The sequence below is a fragment of the Gobius niger genome (assembly GCF_951799975.1).
Source record: "Gobius niger genome assembly, chromosome: 10".
Taxonomy (NCBI): Eukaryota; Metazoa; Chordata; class Actinopteri; order Gobiiformes; family Gobiidae; genus Gobius; species Gobius niger.
This window is the reverse complement of record NC_136861.1, coordinates 32,962,220-32,985,935: the sequence shown is the minus strand read 5'-3', so window position 1 is coordinate 32,985,935 and position 23,716 is coordinate 32,962,220. Positions and strand designations below refer to the sequence as shown.

The 23,716-nt window shown below is 42.4% G+C and overlaps 1 protein-coding gene across 2 annotated transcripts in view; it reads right to left on the bottom strand.

Annotated features, from left to right (window-relative positions):
- LOC306969632 (ubiquitin carboxyl-terminal hydrolase 43-like) overlaps positions 1-16,403 on the bottom strand; it is a 137,774-nt gene extending 121,371 nt beyond the window's left edge. The window contains exons 1-2 of one of the 2 annotated variants that reach the window (XM_079565313.1): positions 15,305-16,403; positions 1,322-1,465 (exon numbers count right to left, since the gene is read on the bottom strand). In XM_079565313.1, coding sequence (XP_079421439.1) covers positions 1,322-1,465; positions 15,305-15,916 — 756 coding nt within the window. In that variant the 5' untranslated portion in view covers positions 15,917-16,403. The remainder of the gene's footprint in view (positions 1-1,321; positions 1,466-15,304) is intronic. The other variant, XM_079565314.1, reaches the window with a different exon arrangement.
- Between the last annotated feature and the right edge of the window lie 7,313 nt (positions 16,404-23,716).

The window sequence follows — 23,716 nt, the reverse complement described above, 5'->3', positions numbered from 1 at the left end:
TCAAATTGAGGGTCAACTTAGGAATGACAAAAGAATAACATTGAAAACATAACCACTCAATGTTCTTTTGCTATGTTATGACATCACATGCATAACCTCTACTTACGTATAATGATGTAGCCTACGCATGCAACCCTTCTCTTTTATAGGGCTGTCAACGAGCAAGGTTTTCTTTAAATCCTTCATCTCAGAGCTCCCTGCCTCACTCCTGTATCTGCTGCTGTACATGTGCTGTCCATACAGACGCATAATCCAAATAAACAGAGGCAAGGCAGGCAGCTGCCTGGGGCCCCCAAGCCAGCAGGGGCCCCCAGAGGGCCAACAGATTTGACAGAAACGACCAACTCACTGCACCAGCAGTAACAAGGTGCACAATTGGCCATCATACTCCCTGAAAGGGCCCCATAGGCCAAATTCGCCCTGTCCCCCACCTGCTTCTCAGAGAAGGAGAGAGAGCACAAACCCATGTGGCGGAGTAAACAACTGCACGTCTCCTCCAACAAAATGAAGAGATGTTGTGCCTCTGGCAGCAAAAACTAGAGAAAATAAGGAGAAAGAAGAAGGAGAGCAAGACAGCAGTGAGTGTAATAAGTATCAAGACACTGTAGTTGTGTGTCTTTGAAGTGCCTCATTTTAGCAGCCTTCATCGTCACTTGTCTGTGTTTCGCAGTAATGTAAACACGAACCATGTGCTCTCAGGCCATTTCATTTCTTCCACTTTTGTGCTGCACGGTGTAGTGATGACTCGGTTCACGTTACACGGAGCTCCTCGTCTTATTTAATCTTGGAAAAAGCCAGAGTGAAGCGGAGAACAACACAGCGGGTCCAGGAGATTTTGCTTTTATTCTACCGTATGCTTCAGCAGAGCCACTGACAGAGGACAGTAGTCAGACTCACATATACAGGCTATTTCACTGTAGGACCAGGGTATTTGTGCTTAAAACAACTGCAGAAGTCTGGCCTATAGAAGGCAACATCTCACCAAGACACAGAGCCACTGATCTCAGCTGCTTATGCGCACGCAGGAGAGGCGCTCTCCCGTCCTCATTTCTCAATTCAAACTTCAATGTAAAACTTCTGTAAAACTTTGATGTCAAACTTTGATGTATCTGTTTTTATACTGAAATATTAGTCCAAGGCAAAAGATAGACCTGCCACCTCTAGTATGGACATTGAGAGCATCTTAATTGTTGAAAAGTGCGTGCATTTAATCAACCAATGAAAATATTGATCGACCACGTCAGCATCGACCAATTAATCGACTAAACAACCAAAGTTGGCAGCCCTGTCTGCAGTGTAAGGGTGCGTTTGGTTTCCATACCTGCGGAGGAGCTGTGATCTGATTGTTGTTGTTTGACGACAGTGTGACGTCTTCGTGAACGCGGTCCAGAAGCCACAGTAGAAACTCCAGGGCATCGTGCTGAGCGTTTCCCCGGAACTGGGCGCCGTACTTGGACACGATCGTCTGAAGGACAAAGCACAACATCAAGACTTTGATGAGAAAACAAGATGTGAGAAATCTAAATCCTCCTGGAGCTACAGTCACTACAGTAACTCCTGAAGTGTGTGGAGTAACCGTGAAGGCTGACCCAAAGAAAGGTTTACTTGGATAAATTAAAATTAAACAGCACCGAAATCTGAACAAGCCTCATGAAAAATGATGGGCCCATCTTTAGTATAAATATTTTATAAAAGTTTCATTGATTTTTGTATTGTTATTCGACACGAGCCCTTAGCTGTGAAATACAAAACGACATCTGTCCATGTTTTTGTTCCTTTTATAAGCCTGTAAATGCACACTCCAGAGCAGTAGGTGGCGCTGTGCAGACATACTGTCGAATGCCACTGATTCACAACAAGGAAGAAGGTTTGACCCTGTCGTGCTGCCATACAGAGGGGGCCGTTTCCATGTGTTTACTTTTCCCGACAGTCCTTTTGTACATTTTATTATTCATTGTTATGTATTATCTACATCAAAAAGTCAAATTTTGGCAGAGCTACTTTTGCTTTTTATATACATTGATCACCTCATATTGCACACCACATAAAATTCTGGATTCGATTAGTTGAAGACAAGGTGCTGCTTTTTTGAACATTTTGAAGTGAGCGGGTGAGTTCATGTTCATACCATTGTTTACTGTTTGTAAAATAAATCAACATAATAAAGCATATATATACAAAAGGCAGCATGTCATTCTGGGAGGTGTGGCTAAACTGAGGGGGGAAGGATAGGGTGACCAGATGTCCCAGTTTACCCGGGACAGTCCCAGTTTGGAGCTCTCTGTCCCATGTCCTGGTGGATGTCTCCAAAAAATGATTTGTTCCAGTTTTACACAAGCTCTGTCCCAGGTGTCCCAGTATTTCACCAGTTTTATGCCAAAAGCAGCTTTTTATTCACTTGAAAGTTAAATGACTTTTGGCCATCTGTACTTAAAACACAGATTTTTCGTAGTGACTGAAACGATTACGGTGGAAGGAAAAAGCATGTACGCCGTGTGGAATTTCTTACATTTCTGCCTAAATTTGTCATGAAAATTTGGTTCGCAACGACCAGGATGAATCTCGGACCGTTCCTCTTTACAAAACTGCTGCAGTTCAGTGAGATTCAGGGGGTGTACTTACTTATTCCACGCTCTCCTGTGAATGTTTACATGCTGTGGCCAATAAAAATATGATCAAATGTAAATGTTTGGGTGGTTTTAGTTCAAGCAGACACGGTTTAATCATTCTTGTGATTTTGATGAAGCTCAGACCACATTTTATGACAAATTTAAACAGAAATGTAAGCAATTCCACACTCCCACTGTATATTGCTATAAGTCAACCTCAATGCTGATCAATCAGACTTTTATAAACATGAAGTTTGACCATTCAACATGGGAGGAAAAAAGTTGGAATTTGACTCCGCCCACAAACTCACATTGTGTCCCAGTGTTTAATGTGGAATATCTGGTCACCCGAGGGACGGAATCACAATTTTTTTACTTTACGTTTTTTTTTGGCTCTATCAAATGGAGTCAAGCCTTAAAACTGAGTCCTTATGGATGTTTTGTCTCACTCTGTTATTAGATAAGGAAGCAGATTGTCCGACAGAAGTGGAAAAACCGGCACTCAGAACTAGCGGTTAGCATGTAGCATGAAGCTAACGTTAGAATTATGGTTATGGTTCTCTGTTATTCATGACTTTATGGGCTGTTTGAACCACCCTCTCAATGTCTCATTATCTTTATTTGGTGAAAACATTATTGGCCATTGTTCTAAAAAAAAAAAAAAGACATTATAGATTAAAAGCATTGTTTGAAGGCTCAAGAATGGGATGAAATCATGCCCTAACATGGGGGTCATTTATTGCGTTGCTTTTTCACATCATATTGAAAATTATCATTACAGGCCTTTGAAATATTGCACCATCACCTGAAACCCAACAGAACTCTTTCTTTTTTTTTTGATCCAGTAGGAAAATCTACCCTCCGCTGATTACCCAGAATGCCACTGTCCACCAATATTTGCTTAATTTTCAACCTCCTCCACTTGCCCATGCGCACTTGTTTCCGGCTCAGTGACTTGATCTCCTAATCGCACACTCGGATTACTTGTGTAATGTTTAGTCTGCAGATCTCGGCCCAGAGCTGCTATGTAGCCACTCGTTTGCTGCCATAATAACAGTCATCATCCCGAGGAGCAATTGTCTCGGGCCGATTATGGGAATTTCGGAAGCTACTTAAGCATTTGTTATTGTTTTCTCTGGCGCAGCGGTGATTATAGCAGAAACGTTTCTCACAAGCCGAAAGCGACGCCGGTGGTTAATATACAGCCCTTGGAATGAGTGTAACTCTTCAACCAACCGGGTCGAGCGGTTAACCATTATGGACGCGGCAAATATTGACACATAGCTTACCTGCAGGCAAGGCCCAGTGTTGAGGAGAGAGGAGAATGATGGTTTGTGCAGCTAACGCAATATCCTCGTCACCGTGATCATGCTCATTAGGGCTGAAAGGTTTGGGGAAGCTAGCTTAAAGCCCTGTAATCTTTTCGGCGTGTTTACAAACAGTGAAAAAGGGTGGTTAGTAAAGTTTAAACTGTTAGCTCTCAACTTTTTCCTCAGGCATTTCAAACATCAGACTACGCAGGGATGAGTTTTTAACCTCTTACCACCCGCTAAGTGCATTCTGTCCTCTTTGGCTATTATATAGGCCTGTATAACACCTCATTTGAAAGCTAAGACCCACAAAACTGATCTTTTTCCTCGTGTTGTTGCTGTGTTGTGTCACCTTTTTTATGTTTTTTTTTTTTAATAAGTTAAGTTTTTGTGACATTTTTGTTGAATTTTTGTCACTTTTTGGTTGAGATTTTGTCACATTTTTGTTGAATTTTTGTCATTTTTTTGTTGAGTTTTTGTCACATTTTGGTTGAGTTTTTGTCACTTTTTGGTTGAGTTTTTGTCACATTTTTGTTGAATTTTTGTCACTTTTTGGTTGAGTTTTTGTCACATTTTTGTTGAATTTTTGTCACTTTTTGGTTGAGATTTTGTCACATTTTTGTTGAATTTTTGTTATTTTTTGTTGAGTTTTTGTCACATTTTGGTTGAGTTTTTGTCACTTTTTGGTTGAGTTTTTGTCACATTTTTGTTGAATTTTTGTCACTTTTTGGTTGAGAATTTGTCACATTTTTGTTGAATTTTTGTCATTTTTTTGTTGAGTTTTTGTCACATTTTGGTTGAGTTTTTGTCATTTTTTTGTTGAGTTTTTGTCACATTTTGGTTGAGTTTTTGTCACATTTTTGTTGAATTTTTGTCACTTTTTGGTTGAGATTTTGTCACATTTTTGTTGAATTTTTGTTATTTTTTTGTTGAGTTTTTGTCACATTTTGGTTGAGTTTTTGTCACTTTTTGGTTGAGTTTTTGTCACATTTTGGTTGAGTTTTTGTCACTTTTTGGTTGAGTTTTTGTCACATTTTTGTTGAATTTTTGTCACTTTTTGGTTGAGTTTTTGTCACATTTTTGTTGAATTTTTGTCACTTTTTGGTTGAGATTTTGTCAGATTTTGGTTGCGTTTACATCCTTGTTTTCTTCTCATTTTTTGTGGCTGTTTTGGTGCTTCTTTCCCCAAGAAGCTTTTTGATTGGGGTGAAGCCAAACTGGAGAAAATGGGATCCGTTCAGGTGGGAGTTAAGAGGTTAAGCACGTTTTACCACTACCAATCTCTTAAATAATGTTAAAAAGATAAAAGAAGAATAAAACCAATTGTTTTTACAACCAGAAATGTCACACTTTAGAATGATTTTATTTTGCTTTGACCCCTGAGTAAGTGTTGTTTATAGCCTTATTTAAACTCCTGCACTACACGGCGTGGCGTTTGCTTTTATTTTTAATCATTGTGTTTTTTCCCCTTCGATTTTCGAACTTCAAACTGTCTAAAACTGAAAGGCTGTTGGATTGAAGCGTCCCAGGTGCTGCCGATGTTTGTGATGAGAGGAAGTGTGTCAAAAACTGTTAAGTTAAAACCACACCGCGTAGAAATTAACCCAATAGATAACATTGAAATACAAGCATCTATTTTATGACAGATATTTTCATCATTGAAAAATACCTCATAAATGTACAAGCAAACATTAATGAGGCTCAGCTCTCCTGAGATTTGACTGTAAAATTTACCAGGAGTGGGTGGGTCTCCAGCTCGTCTCCATGGAGATGTGACGAAAGGCAGTAGAATTTGAGATTTAAACAGGTTAGTTTGTCATCCAAATCAATTTGTTTATTAACCACTGCAGTAATGGCATTTTCTGTGTTGAGCCGGTCATTAGGAGCATGTTTTGTTTTGCCGGCAACAGTGCAGTCCAAAATGTTACGCAGTGTACCTTTAAAGGAACAGGCCACCGTTTTTACATACTGAGATATGTTCTTACCTGAGCTTAGACGAGTTGATATGTGCCTGTCTGGTCTTTGTGTGTGCCCTCAGTCACACAAAACGACCAAAGATGTTGCCAGCATTTGGCCTCTCCCAATGCATTCCTATAGCTCCAAACGGGGGTGAAGTTGGAAGTGACCACGCTCTTCAACGGGCACACACAAAGACCAGACAGGTACGTATCAACTCGTCTAAGCTCAGGTATGAACATATCACAGTATGGAAGAACTGTGTGCCCTCAGACCAAAGATGTTGTTAGCATTTGGCCTCTCCTAGTATATTCCTATAGCTCCAAACAGGGTGAAGTTAGAAGCGAGCAAGCTCTTCCACGGGCACGCACACAGACCAGACTGGTATGTATAAACTCATCTAAGCTCAGGCAAGAACATATCTCAGTATGGAAAAACAGTGGCCTGTTCCTTTAAGTTATACTTTATTAATCTCTTTGGAGAAACTTGTTCTCTGCATTTGACCCATTCTCAGTGTCGTTGGGCGACCTGTAGGAGCAGGGAGCTGCCAGTGTGGGCTGATGTGGGGCCAGGCTGGTGGTCAGAAACACCTGGCTGGAGGATTCACCAATTGCACATGTTTTTAATCGCCAACCTACGCAGACACGGGGAGACAATGCAAACTCCACACAGAAAGGCCCCGTCCAGGTGGGAATCGGACCCGGGACTTTCGAGCTTGAAATAAAAAAAAAAAATGAAACAGAAGCATGAAATGTTTTGTGAGTTGACAGTAACGGTCAAAGACTTGAGAACAATCTAACATAAAGCCGTCAGGAATCCATTATCTTCTAGTGCTGCCATTGTAGGGTGCTTTGAACAAATTGAAGCGTCCAGAAGTACAAGGTGAAACCCAACCACCTTTGAACGACTGAAGAGTTTTCCTTCCCATTTTGTGTGAGGAAACATGGATGCATAATCATTCTGGAGCTTTATTCAGAGCGTGGACCTTTTTTGGCTACACTTCCTCTCAATCCAACCACCTTTCAGTTTGACACAAATGGAATTTGATAATGTGGGGGAAAAACCTCACTTGCATAATAATTGTGCGTGCAGTGTATTTATAGAAGTATAAAACTAAAAATGCCAAGCAAGTATTTTCAAAAAGCCCAAAAAACATATGATATGGGCATTTTGTACACTTTAGAAGCATTAAGAGTGTACATTTTCCACCTCTTTGATCTATTATGACATTTTTTGCCAACGTATCAGCTTTAAAATACCAAAATGTAACAGAATCGCAGAGCCATAGCTGTATGTAAGGAGTTCTTCCCTCCTTATCTGACCTCACAAAGCCACAGGTGGTACAGGAATGTGGTCCAGTGCCAAGAATCCAGCTGTATGCCTTTTCCTCCCTTACCTTCAAATGACCTGCGCACGGAGGACACATATCGACGTTACGGGGCCAATGTTCTTCTTAACTGACTCTTGAGCTTTTAGCAGTGATTTATCCACAACCAATATTGTCCATTCATCAAAACCTCATATTGTGGTTAGTTTCAAAGGTTGCTAACTTGCTGATGAGGCTAAGTCATAGGGTAGTCGGGGGAGGTGCCGTTTATGGACTTTAAAACATGGAGAAGCTTTGGACTCACACAACATAGAAAAGGAAAAATCTCTCGCACACTGTATACTTGCAACACCAGTGTTCCTTTATTAATGCAACGTTTCGGCCAGTGGCCTTCGTCAGGCAAAATGTTTTTTGTGAATGAGAAGCCATCCTTAAATAGGGTGTGGATGTGGGAAAAACCATAAGAAAACTAAAACAAAGACTAAGCGAGCATAAAAGCTCAATACGCAGAAATGACAGAGAATATCCAGTCGCCCATTTCAACGATGCACATCATGATGTAAGTGCTCTACGTTTTGGCGGCATTGAACAAGTCCCTCCTCCTTACAGAGGAGGAGACCTTGACAAACCTTTGAAGAAAAGAGAAGCCTACTGGATTGAAACTTTACAGACCCTTACACCCAAGGGATTAAATGATGAGCTTGTTTTGAATGTTTTTCTATAGAGATTCCAGTGTCATGCCATGTTCATAGGCTGCGTTTACTTCCTTGGTGAACATATTAATTTGCATATATTTAGGCAGATCTTCTCTATCTTTGAGCTGTCTTATATATCCATTTCCCATATGTATTGCATGTGCCACTAAAAAGTGGACTGCTTTATTCACTATATCCTGGCTTTGTTGTTCTGTGTTTGAATGTATGTTATATACATGTGCTGCCTATGTTTAGCCATAGGCCGTTACGACAGCATCCTGTGATGCAGCAGGCCACACCCTGTTTAAGGATGGCTTCTCATTCACAAAAAACATTTTGACTGACGAAGGCCACTGGCCAAAATGTTGCATTAATAAAAGAACACTGGTGTTGCAAGTATACAGTGTGCGAGAGATTTTTCCTTTTCTACGTTTGGCCTCTATGCCTTCTCTTACACACCTGTTTAAAACAAAGAGATGTGCGAAGTAAACCTTATTTACTCTTTGAATCACACAACATTACTGACTGACTGACTGACTGACTGACTGACTGACTGACTGACTGACTGACTGACTGACGAATGAATGAAAGCTTTTATTGCCCCATGTGGAACTTTTCATTAACCGGGATGAACACAACATCAATAGACAAGACACCTGTGTAAGTGTTATTGAAACATTACTTTGGTTCCAACAGTTAAACTATTTATGATCCATGCTATGAAAATAACTCATATTTAGATGCAGTTATTTTGCCACAAAGGTTGGGTTTCGCTTTTGTTTTACCGCTATTGGCTGCTTGCACAATGTGGCCGCGCTAGTTGTGAGCGCCATTAGGCTTTACTTCCTGTTCATCTTCTACTAAAACTATGTTAGACCCGTGAATAATCATATTTTCGACATATTTCTGGAGCGATTTTCTAGACCGGTGGTTCCCAAAGTGGGGTCCGGAGTTTGGGTATGAGTATACGAGACTTGAATTCGCCCAAGCATGCAGTAGACTTTGTCCGAGCCATCTGCAGTCTATGCTTTTCTAATTATCGTGTTAAAAAGACTGCACAATAATTAGCTGAAAGACCTCCATAGTGAGAGACGCCCACAAGGAAGCTTTTTTTGTAAAGTGCATACAGTATGACACCTGTGACCAAATGTAGCGCCTAGAGATTTATATGTCATTCAATAAGCCCGAGAAAAGCAGTAAAGCACAAAATCATACAAGGCATAAGGGTTATAAGCTTATTCAGACGTCAAGAGGATATAATACCGAATGCAGTTGAGATTGACTTATTTATTCAACAACCAGACACTCCTCGGGACAAAGGATGGACTAAATATGCAAGATTATTCAAACATGCAAGTAGGTCCTTGAATGTGGACAAATCCTGCATAATGGTGGCCTATAAACCTGATTTTTGACACCTCAGCGTCTAAAATTCACGAGAAAATATGAATTAACGTGTGTGTATGGAAAAGACACTTGATAAGAAAGATTTACTCTTTCATGTGTTGGTTTTAAGCGTTCTGTTCTGGCAGCAGAAAATAATCCAATATGGACACTGCAAACGGCACGTTAGCAAACGGATGGCACTGTGATCAACGCAGCTCAGAGTGGGTCTGGTGATGGTTCATGTCAGGGCAACGTCAGGCCCATGAGACAAATCTGGCCCACACGTATGTATCCTGTGGCCCGCAGTTGATTTGGATGGGTATGATTGCGCACCACAGAGCTTCAAACACCTCAAAAATTTGCTTTATTAAGTTAGTACCTTAGTGTTAACAAGGGCTAGAGTTAGAGAAAGGGTTAAGGGTTAGGAAAAAGGCTTATAGTTATAATAAGGACAATGTAGGAGCCCGGATCATGGCACAACTGTGTTGGCAGAAAGATGCCCCTCCAACTGTTGACTAGGAAGAAAATCTGGCCCGGTCCCAACCAAATCTGGCAACCTCTGGTTTATAGACTTTGATGCAGTGGACATGTCCAGAATCTATCCGTTATGTCATGAAAATCCATTAAATATGGATTGGACCAAACCAACAAGTGTCATAACATCTTTAAAGTCATTAAATCTGGACATTTTGCCTACATAAAGTCTGTGAGTTTAAATACTTTACAAATGTAATAGATTGCGGACAATTGACTGCCAGGGTCTTTAATTTGATGTAACATAAGCAATATCAAATACTAATAGTTCCTCCCTTTGCTGATTTCAGCAACTCATCAAAATCCCCGGGCTGTCACTTTGACCAATGAAACGAGCTCTCCTGTGAACCTGCCTGTCAGGTCCAATCAGGGGGGGAGGGGAGGGAACTTGATCATTTACTTTACAAATTTCACTCTCTCCTCACTTTAAGAAACACATTGAAACTGGTCGAATATCTAGAACCAACCAACAAACTAAACTAGAAATCAGGATCGAAATACTGATTTTACTCCAACCACATGAATACACTTACAACGACGCCTCCTGTGGGCTGCTTGGATTTACCAAAGGGTCAAACCATGGCAGATTATTCCACAGCGAGAGCAGCCATTACTCAAACATGCAATCTCAGCCATGGAGGGCCAGCCTTAGACTTCTACATAATCACACTCGGCCGCCCAGCCCAACATTCTTTTTGTTTTTTTTTTAAATCCAATCTGCTCCTTTGGTGTTTACATCTGGTGCCTGCTAACCTTCAACCCCTCAACAAACATGTTCTCAAATGCATGTGGTCGTCCGTGTTTTAGACCTCTGTCCAATGTTAATGATTTGGTTGTTTAACAAACCTATAACGCTGAAACAGTAACCATTTTTAATAGACTAGTGGCTTTTTCATAAAGGAAATATTGAAAGAAATGTTCCCAGAGAAAGGCTCTTGATGACCCACGGAAAATCGGAACATTTTCTGGGACACTTCTAATAAATCTCCTCTGCCCCACGGCGTCAGGTTCACAACATACTGACAGTAAAGGTACTAGGTAGGGAAAGGTATTGCTGAATATGATCCGATGTTCATTCTTATTGTGACATTTCTAATCATGACTAAATAATGCTTGTAAGGAATTATTTGTTTTATTTGAGAATGGTCAACCCCAGCTTGTCTCCGGAACATAAAGGAAAAAGGCTAGAGCTCGAATTGTCTTCACTCAAGTCAAGTCTGAAGAGTTCGTCTACCTTTTCCAGTCCAGACGACAGGCCTATCTCTGAGAAACAGGAAGCCAGTGCGGAGACCTGAGCACTGGACTAATATTGGAGACAAAAAGTTAAGTCTCTGTAAGTCTGGTTTAGACCCTGGACTTTTGGTTTAACGGTTTTACAGAGAGACTCAAGAGCCTTTTACAAACCCGCACGTCCAGACAGCTACTTCGCGGCTCGACAAGAGCTGCTTATTGGTCCACAAGCCTCTGCAGTTTTCCCTTCTTTTCTTTGTGTGGTTATGGTGTACACTAGATCCGGGTTGAATATCAGAAGAATATCAGTGTTTTAAATCGCAGTGAATGGTTGCCGGCGTGCTATTAAAGCGTCATCTGCCGCTCCTCTCACTCCCTTCTGCTCCCCCTCCAGCACAGGGGTGGCAAACACACATGTGGCTCTTGGTCAATCAGAATGCGGCTCTTTGCATGGTTGGGTATGTTCAATATCATGCGCCTCTTTGCATCAGAATTGGTACATGTTTCCCATCAACTGTAACAGTCTTTAAGAATCTTGACCAAAAATCCAAACGTAGTCCAGGAGACCCGTTTCTCATCTCTACACACATCTGTATCTCTCTCCTTTTCCAGACGGTGTGTCAAAGGTTAAACAACAGTCGGGCAGATGATGGTACTGAGAACATCTGCTGTGCTTCTCAAGTTTCTCATCACTCTTTGTTTGATGGAATTTGGCTTCACATTCACAGAAAAAGGTCAAAATTAGGATATGAAAAAAGCTCTAACGAAGCATATAATGCAAAGCTCGACATCGTAACGCGATGTGACTGTAACAATTATAACATAAAACAGAATCTCAGACGTCCTCCAGAGGCTCCTGATTTGTGAACTTTGTGCAGAGAAAGTCCTCAAGGCTACACAGGAGACACAGGCCAGGGGCAAAAAAAGACAAAAGTCTAAATAACAATAATAATAATAATGTCCCAGTCCTTGCCTCAAGTGGAGGAGTTCAAGTATCTCCGGGTCTTGTTTCACGAGTGAGGGACGGATGGAGCGTGAGATGGACAGACGGATCGGTGAGGCGTCAGCAGTGATGCGGTCGCTGTATCGGTCTGTCGTGGTGAAGAGGGAGCTGAGTCGGGGGCAAAGCTCTCGATTTACCGATCGATCTACGTTCCCACCCTCACCTATGGTCATGAGATTTGGGTAATGACCGAAAGGACAAGATCGCGAATACAAGCGGCCGAAATGAGTTTCCTTCGCAGGGTGGCTGGGCGCACCCTCCGAGATCGGGTGAGGAGCTCAGTTCCCCGGGAGGAGCTCGGAGTAGAGTCGCTGCTCCTTCACGTCGAAAGGAGCCAGCTGAGGTGGCTCGGGCATCTGTTCCGGATGCCTCCTGGTTGCCTCCCGCGGGAGGTGTTCCAGGCATGTCCAATTGGGAGGAGGCCTCGTGGAAGACCCAGGACACGGTGGTGGGATTATGTCTCCGAGCTGGCCTGGTGTCGCCTCGGGGTCCCCCCAGAACAGCTGGAGGAGGTGTGTGTGGATCGGGAAGTTTGGGCATCTCTGCTGAGACTGCTGCCCCCGCGACCCGGCCCCGGATAAAGCAGAAGAAATGGATGGATGGGCTGTCCCAGTCAGAGCAGATTTCAATTTTGTTGAGGAGTAAAAAACAATCAATCTAATACAATTATTGAAAAGAAAAGAAAAGAAAAAGGGCAGACATAAAGTTATAGTTTATTGTGATTAAATATAATGATCTGATTATATTTAATCACAATAAACTACCACCCCTGGATCTTGTGAATGGTCGGTGCCTTTGTGGCTCTTCACAGGATCAGTGTGAAAATTTCAGCTCTTTAGCCACTCCTGCTCTAGCAGATGCTGACGCTCCTCGTTTGTTCAAATGCAAAGGACATACTGTTTATGTACAGCATAAGCAAAAAAAAAACTACAGATAAACCATGTGCACTGTTTGTAATAGGCTAATGTGTCTGCTACTGTCCTTGTTGTATTTACCAAGTTTCCTACTCAACTTTTTAACATCTTAAAGTTAATTGTACTTGCAGCACTTGGCTCCATGGGTGGCTGCGGTGGCATTGTAATAAAAGTCAATAATACATGACTAGTGCTCCCAAACGTTACTGTGGGCCACTAAGTGCAGTCCACACTGGTTATTATGGCTGAAGCTCTAAACACGTGATTATGTCAGACTAAAAGATGCTGACTCAGAGCGCGCCCATCATCAGGCGCAACTTTGTGACGCAACTGTTTAGTCGTTGATTGTATGGTTGGTGTTTGATAAGCATCTGGGATTTCATAAAGTGTAGGCTTTGTCGTCCCAGAGGAGAAATTTGAACTCCAAACTTCTCAACACCACTGAGGCACCCATAGGTTCAGGAACACAGATGTTGGAGTGGATTCTGGAATATTGCTCACAAACCCTGTCATTCTTTAGCCTAGTCCGACCTATCAAGAACTATCAATTCTTGTTTTATATGAGGAAAAAAAATGTTAGCCTATGCATTGGAGTTTCTTGCACCAAGGAACAGGCCACCGTTTATCCACACTGAGATATGTTCTTACCTGAGCTTAGACGAGTTGATACGTACCGGTCTGGTCTTTGTGCCCGTGGAAGAGCGTGGTTGCTTCTAGCTTCACCCCCGTTTGGAGCTATAGGAATACATTAGGAGAGGCCAAATGCCAACAACATCTTTGGTCGTTTTGCGTGACTGAGGGCACGCACAAACACCAGACAGGTACACATCAACTCGTCTAAGCTCAGGTAAGAACATATCTCAGTATGGAAAAACGGTGGCCTGTTCCTTTAAATTCTGTCCTTATAGTTCATTCAGTGGAAATATCTGAATTTTTGTTTTGTCACATAAACGACAGTCAGTTGTTTCAAGAGTTCTTAGCCCTGAACACTTTTTAATCAATCCTAAAGATTGGACGACAGCCTCAAAAACTAGCCCAGTAAAAGTCGGGCAACGTTATTCTTACAGAGTTGGGTCGAGTAGCCAAAATATTGACTGACACAATTTTACTCAAGTATAGTGGCCCAAATATTTACTCAAGTAGGTGGCAGTTCTTAGAGCAGGATGTCTGATGTGAAGTTTGGGGGTTTGGGCTGAGTAAATGTAACTGAGTACTCCCTACCTCTGAGTACTCCTCACCTCTGAGTAAATGTAACTGAGTACTCCCTACCTCTGAGTACTCCCACCTCTGAGTAAATGTAACTGAGTACTCCCTACCTCTGAGTACTCCTCACCTCTTAGTAAACGTAACTGAGTACTCCCACCTCTGAGTACTCCCACCTCTGAGTAAATGTAACTGAGTACTCCCTACCTCTGAGTACTCCTCACCTCTTAGTAAATGTAACTGAGTACTCCCACCTCTGCATAAACGTAACGGAGTACTCCACACGTCTGAGTAAATGTGACGGAGTACTCCACATGTCTGAGTAAATGTAACTGAGTACTCCCCACCTCTGAGTAAATGTAACTGAGTACTCTGATCTGAGTAAATGTAACTGAGTACTCCCCACCTCTGAGTAAATGTAACTGAGTACTCTGATCTGAGTAAATGTAACTGAGTACCCCCCACCTCTGAGTAAATGTAACTGAGTACTCCGACTTGAGTAAATGTAACTGAGTACTCCCCACCTCTGAGTAAATGTAACTGAGTACTCCGACTTGAGTAAATGTAACTGAGTACTCCGACTTGAGTAAATGTAACTGAGTACTCCGACTTGAGTAAATGTGACTGAGTACTCCGACTTGAGTAAACGTAACTGAGTACTCCCCACCTCTGAGTAAATGTAACTGAGTACTCCCCACCTCTGAGTAAATGTAACTGAGTACTCATTTCTGAGTAAATGTAACTGAGTACTCCGACTTGAGTAAATGTGACTGAGTACTCTGATCTGAGTAAATGTGACTGAGTACTCCGATCTGAGTAAATGTAACTGAGTACTCCGATCTGAGTAAATGTAACTGAGTACTCCCCACCTCTGAGTAAATGTAACTGAGTACTCCCCACCTCTGAGTAAATGTAACTGAGTACTCCCCTCTGAGTAAATGTAACTGAGTACTCCCCACCTCTGAGTAAATGTAACTGAGTACTCCCCTCCTCTGAGTAAACGTAGCTGAGTACTCCCCACCTCTGAGTAAAGGTAGCTGAGTATTCCTCTGCTCTTACGTGGGGAAACATGTCTGCGTCTTCGCCCACATCTGTAAACCTACAGTTATTATGGCTCCACCTTTGGCGCGCACGTACCTTGAAGTCCACGGACAGCTGCGGAGTGTACTCCAGCGTCCACAGCGCCCGCACCAGCGCCGCCAGCTGCCCCGTGACCTCCCCCTTCGCCTGCTGCTGCCTCTTCTCCTCCGTCCTCCCCGTCCCGAGCCCGTTCACCTGCCAGCTCAGATCCATCTTGTACCGCTCCAAGCCCAGATACTCCGCCAGCAGGTCGGTGTTGCTCAGGCACTGCACCACGGCGTTCATGAAGCAGGTGTTCCCGTGGTTCTTGAGCCCGAGCACCCCCGGCGTTTTGTCACCGAACTGGCACACGAGCTTCTCCCGTCCCGTGCAGAGTGAGGAGGACGTGCTCGGAGTGCTCTTGGCCCCCCACGGCACCGGCGCGTCCGGGTGCGCGCTCAGAGTGCAGGGCGCTCCGTCGCGAAACCCCCCGTCGTCATCCTCCACGTCCTGCGCGTCGGAAAAGTGCCCCAAAGAAGTGCCCAAACTCTTGAAAATCCGGTTCACGAAAGTCCCCACGGATTTCAGAGGCTTCTTGCGGAAAAGCTTCACAGATTTCGCCTTCTTGTCCTTGCGCTTGTCCTCTTTGCTCGGCGCTTGCTCGCTCCTCGTCTCGTTTCGCTGCTCCATGGCTAAAACAACATCACTCGCTCGTCTTTACTCTAACAGCGGTGCATCCACTTGGTCACTTTTGAATTTTTGGTGCCGAGGCGCGTCATCCGGACTGTAAAGCGGCACCGCCGTGAAGCGTTGAGGCGAAAAAACAAAAACAAGAGCAAAGCAGCGCTTCCTTTTACGCGTCACGTCCCGGTGTTGGCCATAGCGCTCGATTTCGCTGGACCACGCGAGCTCCGAGCCCGGCTTGCAACACCTCCAGCGCTGCCCCCCCAACAGCAACAACATCCAGGCAGCCTGCGAGAGAGCGCTGTGCTCCCAGCCGTCTCCCACCGCGCCTCTGCCCCCTCCCACTCGCACAGCTCAGCGGCACAAGCGCGCCACTGACGCTCTTTACGCTGCACGGGACTGTCCGGTGTTCTACTGTGTCAACGGATCACATGAGTTTGCGCAAGTGAAATAGGCTGTTGCTTCAAAAACATACGGTTAGAATATGAAAACCACAAATCAATATGTACGATATGAAGTTTTCAAGTGACTGCAACCACAAGCCTTCAAATGATGTGGGTTTACTTCTGCAGCAAAGAGCCAATGAAATCACTCTAGCTGAGAATTGGCCGAAGTCAAACAATCTTCCTGTTACAAGTAGCTATATACTGCAAATTATTAAACAAAATAATTGTATGAATATCTTAAGTTCAGTAATTTAAGTAACGAAAGAAAATCTGCCACTGGAATAAGTGAATTTGCACTGAAGTGAAAAGTGCAATTATTTCATACGCCTAACATTTTGGATTGTACTGTTGTCATCGGTACAAAAAAACAAAACATGCTTTAATGAAAGGATTTGGATGAGCACCTAACCTGTTTAAATATCATATTTGGTTGCCTTTGGTCGACATCTCCATGGAAACGAGCCGGAGACGTCCAAGTAAAGGTTCAGTCAGGTCTGAAGAGAAAATTAAAGCTTGTATTTTATGCTGTTTATTGGGTGAAAAGGGCAAAAACACTCATTCCACAGATTCACCTTCACTCAAATCCAGAGTAAAAATACTTTTTTATTCTTTATATTTCACCTTTTCTAGTTTATTTTTTGTGTTAAGGACCCTGCTAAACTCTACAGTGAGATTTAAACTAATTAAATATATTTTCTTTTAGCTTTTAATGAAAGACTAAAGAAGGTTTGTTTGTTTTATTTGGTCAGGATAGTGCATGTTAATGAACATACATAACGGTTTGTCTTTTTTGCATTGCAGACCCCTATATTTACTGTATACTCCGAGTACTCCCCATACAAGGGTGTTGCTCAATATTTAGAAAGTGATGGATTAAATCTACTTTTCATCTACAGAACAGCAGTGTCCAAAAACGCTCAGATTCCTTCATATTGCTGCAAAACATCCTTTAAATTGTTTTTTCATTCAAAAACATTTTCAAATACTCATGTGCACCTCCTTTTTTAATCTGGAATAATTCCAAGTATAGGGTGGTATTTTGAGCAAATCATTCATAAAAACAAATGCAAAAAAAATTCATTATAATTGTTTTGTTTATACATGTATTATATGTGTCTGCACGAAGCCATAGCCAATCGTATCACCGTATCCGATGACGTATGACGTACCTGCTGTAAACCGAGCTAAATATATATAATACATATATATATTACGATTGCAATTTGATTTGCGATTAATATATTTAGTAACACTTTATTTTACATGACCCTTGATACATTGTACCTGCCACATTAAGTACAATGTAATGAGCTATGTGACAATGTGCATTAACTAACAGGTTACATACACAATGGAATAATGTGTATTCGTTTTTTTGTGGTACATAATGTATTAAGACCCAAACTCTAACCCTAGCCTTAAGTCATATGTCTTATTACATTATGTACCACAAAAATACTAATACACATTATTCCATTGTGTCTGTACAACTTAATACACATTGTTGCTTAGAACATTACATTGTACTAAATTTAGTTGGGCACAATGTATCAAGGTACTGTAAAATAAAGTGTTGCCTAATATTTGATACATTTGAATGCATAAAAGTGAGCAAATGAAGTCATGTTACTTTTAGACTTTAGTCAAACAACATATTCTTGCTCAAATTGCCCAATAACAACAATACACAATAATCTTCTTTCAAAAGTACTTCCAACTTGTGCCCAACATTCATAGTACCTCAGGGGGACAGCCACGTGATTAAATTAAGTCTGGGATGGAATCACAGAGCGTCTAAAACACTTTAGAATCTGCTTTATGGAAACACAGACCTTTTATCTGTGGCAGTCCTGAACCTGAGATCAGAGGCTCCACAATTCTCTTTGGTGAATCTATCGCTCAAATGACAGAGACAGAAGAAAGAAAACAAAGTCTCTTGAGGTTAAGTTATTGCAGTAGTGTCAAATTGATATCTCTAAAAAAACAACAACAAAAAAAACATATACTTGCTGTGCCTTGCCTTAAAAAAGCCTGAATCGCTCAGAACATCAGCTATAAATTAAAATCCATCCTAAATCTCTTTGCACATTAATCGTCACTGTGCCCCCGTTTGAGAAGCCCTTGGACTGAACTAGCCAGCTGCTGTCTCTTCCACGCGCCTCTAAATCACCCTGTAGCTCAAGCTGTAGCTCTGCTGAAGCAATAATCTCCAGAATGTTTTATAGAAGAAGCGCCCGCTAGCGCAAACCTGAAAAGCGAGGGGGAGCCAAGGACCTGCCGCCCACTCCGAACCCACTCCACTTCACCACACAGGTCAAGAGGCACGGAGCGCATTCAACTCCTTTCATACATTTGTCATAGAAGAGCGTTTTGCTGAAGGTGCACTTGTCTGGGCCAAGTTATTTCCGAGTGGAAGGTGTTTCACGTCTTCCAAGACACTTCGCGAGTCCAACTACCCTCAAGAGGAATATTCATCCAGTTTTCAAACCGGTGGGAATCCAGAATTGGCGAAACTTCTGTGAGGAAAAACGTCCATGACTTCAGAGAGCTTTGTCCAGCTTTTTGCAGTTTTTAAGTACTGTCGTAGTATTTTTGTTGAGAACTTCTTACTTTTACTATGTTTGGCCATGTGTAAAATTGTAATAATGTGCACTCCAGAACAGTAGGTGGCGCTGTGCAGATGTGCTGCCACTGATTGCCTTCGTGTTCCCGGACAGGTGGAGAATTGTGTTTTTTTGAAGCCATTATAAGTTATTTTCATACCACAAGCAGTTTCGTACTACTTTAGTATTGTCTAGCAAATACTTCAGTACTTTTGCTTGACTAAAAATAATGACAGAGCAACTTCTACTTATATTGGAGTAATATTTGGCCTGTGTTGTCTGTACTTTGACTCAAGTGATGAAATCAAGTTTGACCAAAGTGAAATGAATGAAAACCTTCCCGTCAGGCTCACGCTATTGATACATTTGATACATTTTCGAATCCATTGTTGACCAATCGCGTGGCAGTATTGCCGTGAGTAGAGCTCAACAGTCCCACCCACTTCTGGTTACATGGTCTTATTTCACATTGATTTAAAAAATAAATAAATCATATATTAAGAGTCAAATATTAAAGCAGTACTAAGTAACTCTTGCCCTAGAGGCCATAAGCACTGGTTGTCGTAGCAAGTTGCAATTTTTTTAACGTATTAATTGTCCGTGAAAGTAAACACGACACTGGCAGAAAAGGAAAGGGACAGAGGGATATTGTTCATCCAATTACACAATGGAATTTTTTTTTTTCACTCAAACTTGGCTGTAAATATTGTTTAAAGTGGCGCTAGCCCACAGTTAGCTTTGCCCATTAGCCTGCTAGCTTCTTCTTTGTGATTCCATTAGTGTGTATTGGTTGCTCCGGTCCGGTGACAGTCAAGTTGCAATTGCGGTTTTCTGGCCAGAGACACCAGGGGGAGATGAAAGACCCTCCAATCATCCCATTAACACTTATTCCTGGCCAGAGGGACTACGGAAAGGAAAGGTTACTTAGTATTGCTTTTATCAGCTATGTGCTAACAACCGACCAACATGCGGATACTTTATAAGAAAGTAATTAGGTCACCATGACAACAGAAAAAAAAAAACCAGGCATGCTGCTACACAGTTACAAACATACATTATAAACATTTCTTTAAACTTTACTATTGTAGAGCTTTGTGTTTAAACGGTGTACGGTTGTTGTTTTGTTTACTTTGTTTGTGGTTATTGTTAGTTGTGTCCAAACGCACTTCTTCAAACATCCCAGTTTTTCTCGGGGATGAGTTTATAATCATGTTTCACAGCTTTCAGGGACATTTTTCAAGGTCCCTGTCATAGTAATGCACTTGCCTGCTAATCTGAAAGCCAAAACAAACAAACAAACAAACAAACAAACAAACAAACAAACAAACAAACGATAACTTTAGAATTAACTGCACAGTGTCTCTTCACAAATGTCTACTTCTCCAATTTACAAAACGAAGGACAAAACGCATTTCATTCCACTTGAAGGAAAAACATCAGGCCTTTAGATTACTACGTGAGACTTGCTTGTGATTGGCTAAAACAAGGTGGGCTGGATCCAATCAACAGCTACTTCTCCACTGGGAGTCCCGCCTCTTGTCAGCAAAGTTTTGCATTCTGCAGCCCTCCTCAACAGCGCCACACTCGTGATGAAAACACAGGCCATCGTTGAGCGAGGTCTGCGCCTAGGATTCGATCATCATTGTTGCATTGTGGCCTAACACTTGACTGATCTGCTGTGCCTATAAATGGAGCCTTGATTTAAGTGCGGATCTCCCCCCCCTCCGTCTTCAGAGCTGCGGCGGCTGCACTGGCCATCTGCACATGAGTCATGGTGGGCCCGCTCCAGGAACAGGCACCGGCTGGAAGCACAACAATGCAACCACCAACACTGAGGGAAATGCAGTACAGTGTTAGACGTGCCTCTATCGTGGTTTATTCAACTTCTTTGTCCAATTTAATCTTAGTCATCTGTGTTGCAAAATAGTGTAGAGCACTTCGAATAAGAGTTCCATTCAGCTACAAGGCAAGGTCATTTGTCGAGCATGTTTTGTACACGACGCAATTGACGGCGCTTCACAAGATTACAGACAGATCAAATCGAGTGCAGATAAAGCACTTTCAGTTGTCAAGTGCTACGAAATAGTCTCTAATTTTTCTCTCTGACTTGCAAAAGATTAGGCGTTTTTTCGTTCATTCAGCAGTTAACACTCCAACGACCAGCGAACCATCTCCAAACCTTAATCTTTGAATTGATCAAGTTGCCAACTGGAGGATGAGCCTCTTATGCCTGATTGCGCAGTGTTCCTGGGCGAAACCGGAGTCCCTAGACCCACCCAAACATTGTGACAATGCAAACTCCACGCAAGAAAGGCTTCACACAGTCCCGGACCCTTTGCCATTTGCTAACTGCGAAAAGAAAGCCCTATATCTGACTTTTGCTTTCTTTTTGTAGGGAAACCAGAAACATTCTTTTTGCCCCACATCCTTTTGCTGTTTTTTGTAGTAATTTGTTGATGCGTGCAATCTGCATAGGTTTGTGTTTTGTTGATATTGTGTGTGGTCAACCCAAATATTCAATGCGCGACAAAAATGGGTTTACCTTTTTTGTCAGATTTTGACGCCAAAGAATAGCCTGAGAGTACTCATGCTGCCGTGTGCGCTCGAATCATTTCGAACTTCACATTAGCCTGGGGACCATGGCCGAAATCTTCGCATGGATTTGGGGACCAATCATAGAACGAGGGGGGACAGGAAAACGATGACACACTTTTTGACATGCGGAAGCTTGTAGTTTGTTATATGAAGTTTATTTACGGATCCAACATGACAGCGGCAGATGTGACCCCATCTTTCGATCAAACTTTAGACCGTGTTCTAAATAGTTTAGCTCGAAAGTTTACAGTGGGTACGTCATACGTCATCGGATGCGATGATACGATTGGCTATGGCTACGTGCAGACACATATGATAGACATTCGTGGCGCCCAATAAACGGCTATGGGCGATCGTAAACCACACCTCCCCTACGAGAAAATGAATTGGTGATCCCCAGACTAAATATATAGGCCAACCAAAGGATGACCCTTGCAGTTAAATTGCCCATTTCTTCAGACTGTCAAAATACCCTTTTCGTCCAAATTTTACATTACAGGCCGGTAAGTCCATGGTACTTACAGTGGTAATTACTAGCAATGACAGTGGTATTTATTGTGGCACTAAAAGTGGTAATTACTAGTAATTGGGGATAGGGTTAGGGAGTCACAGAGTTACCACTGTATCTCTCATTACTGAGAGATACAGGGGTAACTCTTAGAAATGAAGGTTGTACTTCTATTTACTATGGTACTTACTGGTAATTCAAGGAAGGTAAATGAGGTACTTCTACAAACAGAAGTAATTTCAAGGATTGTGTGACTATAAAACAACATAAAACAGCATTAGGGAAAACAAGTACAACCTTCATTACTAAGAGTTACCACTGTTTCTAGAAGTACATACCTTGTAATTCTCACTATAGTATCCTTTAAGTACCACGATAAGTACCTAGAATTACCACTGTAAGTACCACCATAAGCACCACTGTAAGTACCACCAGACGCATCTGAACACGGCGAGAACATGCCAACTCCACACAAGAAAGGCCTCACGCAGCCACAAAATCAAACTTGGCACCTTCTTCCTGTGAGGCATGAAGTGCAACGTTAGCAGGTACTTAATATTGTAAGACCCTGTTAAGAACTTCACTGCCTTCGCCATTTGCTACTTGCAACCGTAAAACTTTGCTCAGATAGCGACAAACCTCGCAGTACTCGAGTGAACCCAAGTTGCCCAACACAATGTCTCCCAGTTATACAGTAAAAATAGTCTTTCTGTCTCCTCTTTCCAGTAATCTTGTCATCTGGGCGGGGGGTGTACAGTACAGCGGAGGGTGGGCAGTGCTGATGTGAGTGCTCCTGTGCCATCCGACTCCTCACAAAATGCCGACACAGACAGTCACGGGCCGAGCGAGGAAACTGCTGCTCCCGCCGGTGTAATCGATACCGCGCGTGCGTTTTTATTGTCTGCGCTAAAGACAGCGAGGGCAGTGCTGCGCTAAAGACGTCCAAGGATGTATATAATAGAGCTCCATTACCCCAAAACAGCCCCCATTCTACGCTGACGCTGTAAGAGAAGCGAACTGCAGTGTGTAGGGGATTCACAATCTCCAGTTTTAGTGCTATGATCGCTGGTATGACATTGGGATTGAGAGTAGGCGCTGTGCATCTGATGTTGTTAACTTCCCGCGTTCTCATAACTTTTCAGAGTCCGTTAGCCTGCTTGATGGATTTTTCCTATAGCAGTTAGCATTAGCCATCAAGCATCGCAAATTATGAAGATGATGTCAGTTGTCATCCGATTGACCCCATTTAGGCCAAAGCCTAGTTAGAAATCATTAATGAATGTGCAGACCGTCTTAAAGTGTCCTCTGAGCTTAGTGCTAACTCAAATTCACTTAACTTTATGCTATTTGTGAGGTCGGATACACATCCAATGACCACTTAAAGCAGTACTAAGTAACGTGTTTACCTTAATAAATCCTTTCCGTAGTCCCTGTGGGGGTAATACAAGTGTTTATGGGATGATTGGAGGGTCTTTCATCTCCCCCTGGTGTCTCTGGCCAGAAAACCATGTTTGCAATTTGACTGCCACCGGTGCGGAGCAAGCAATACACACTGATGAAATCACGAAGAAGAAGCTAACATGCTAACGGGCAAAGCTAACTGCAGGCTAGCGTCACTTTAAACAGTATTTACAGCCAAGTTTGAGTGAAAACA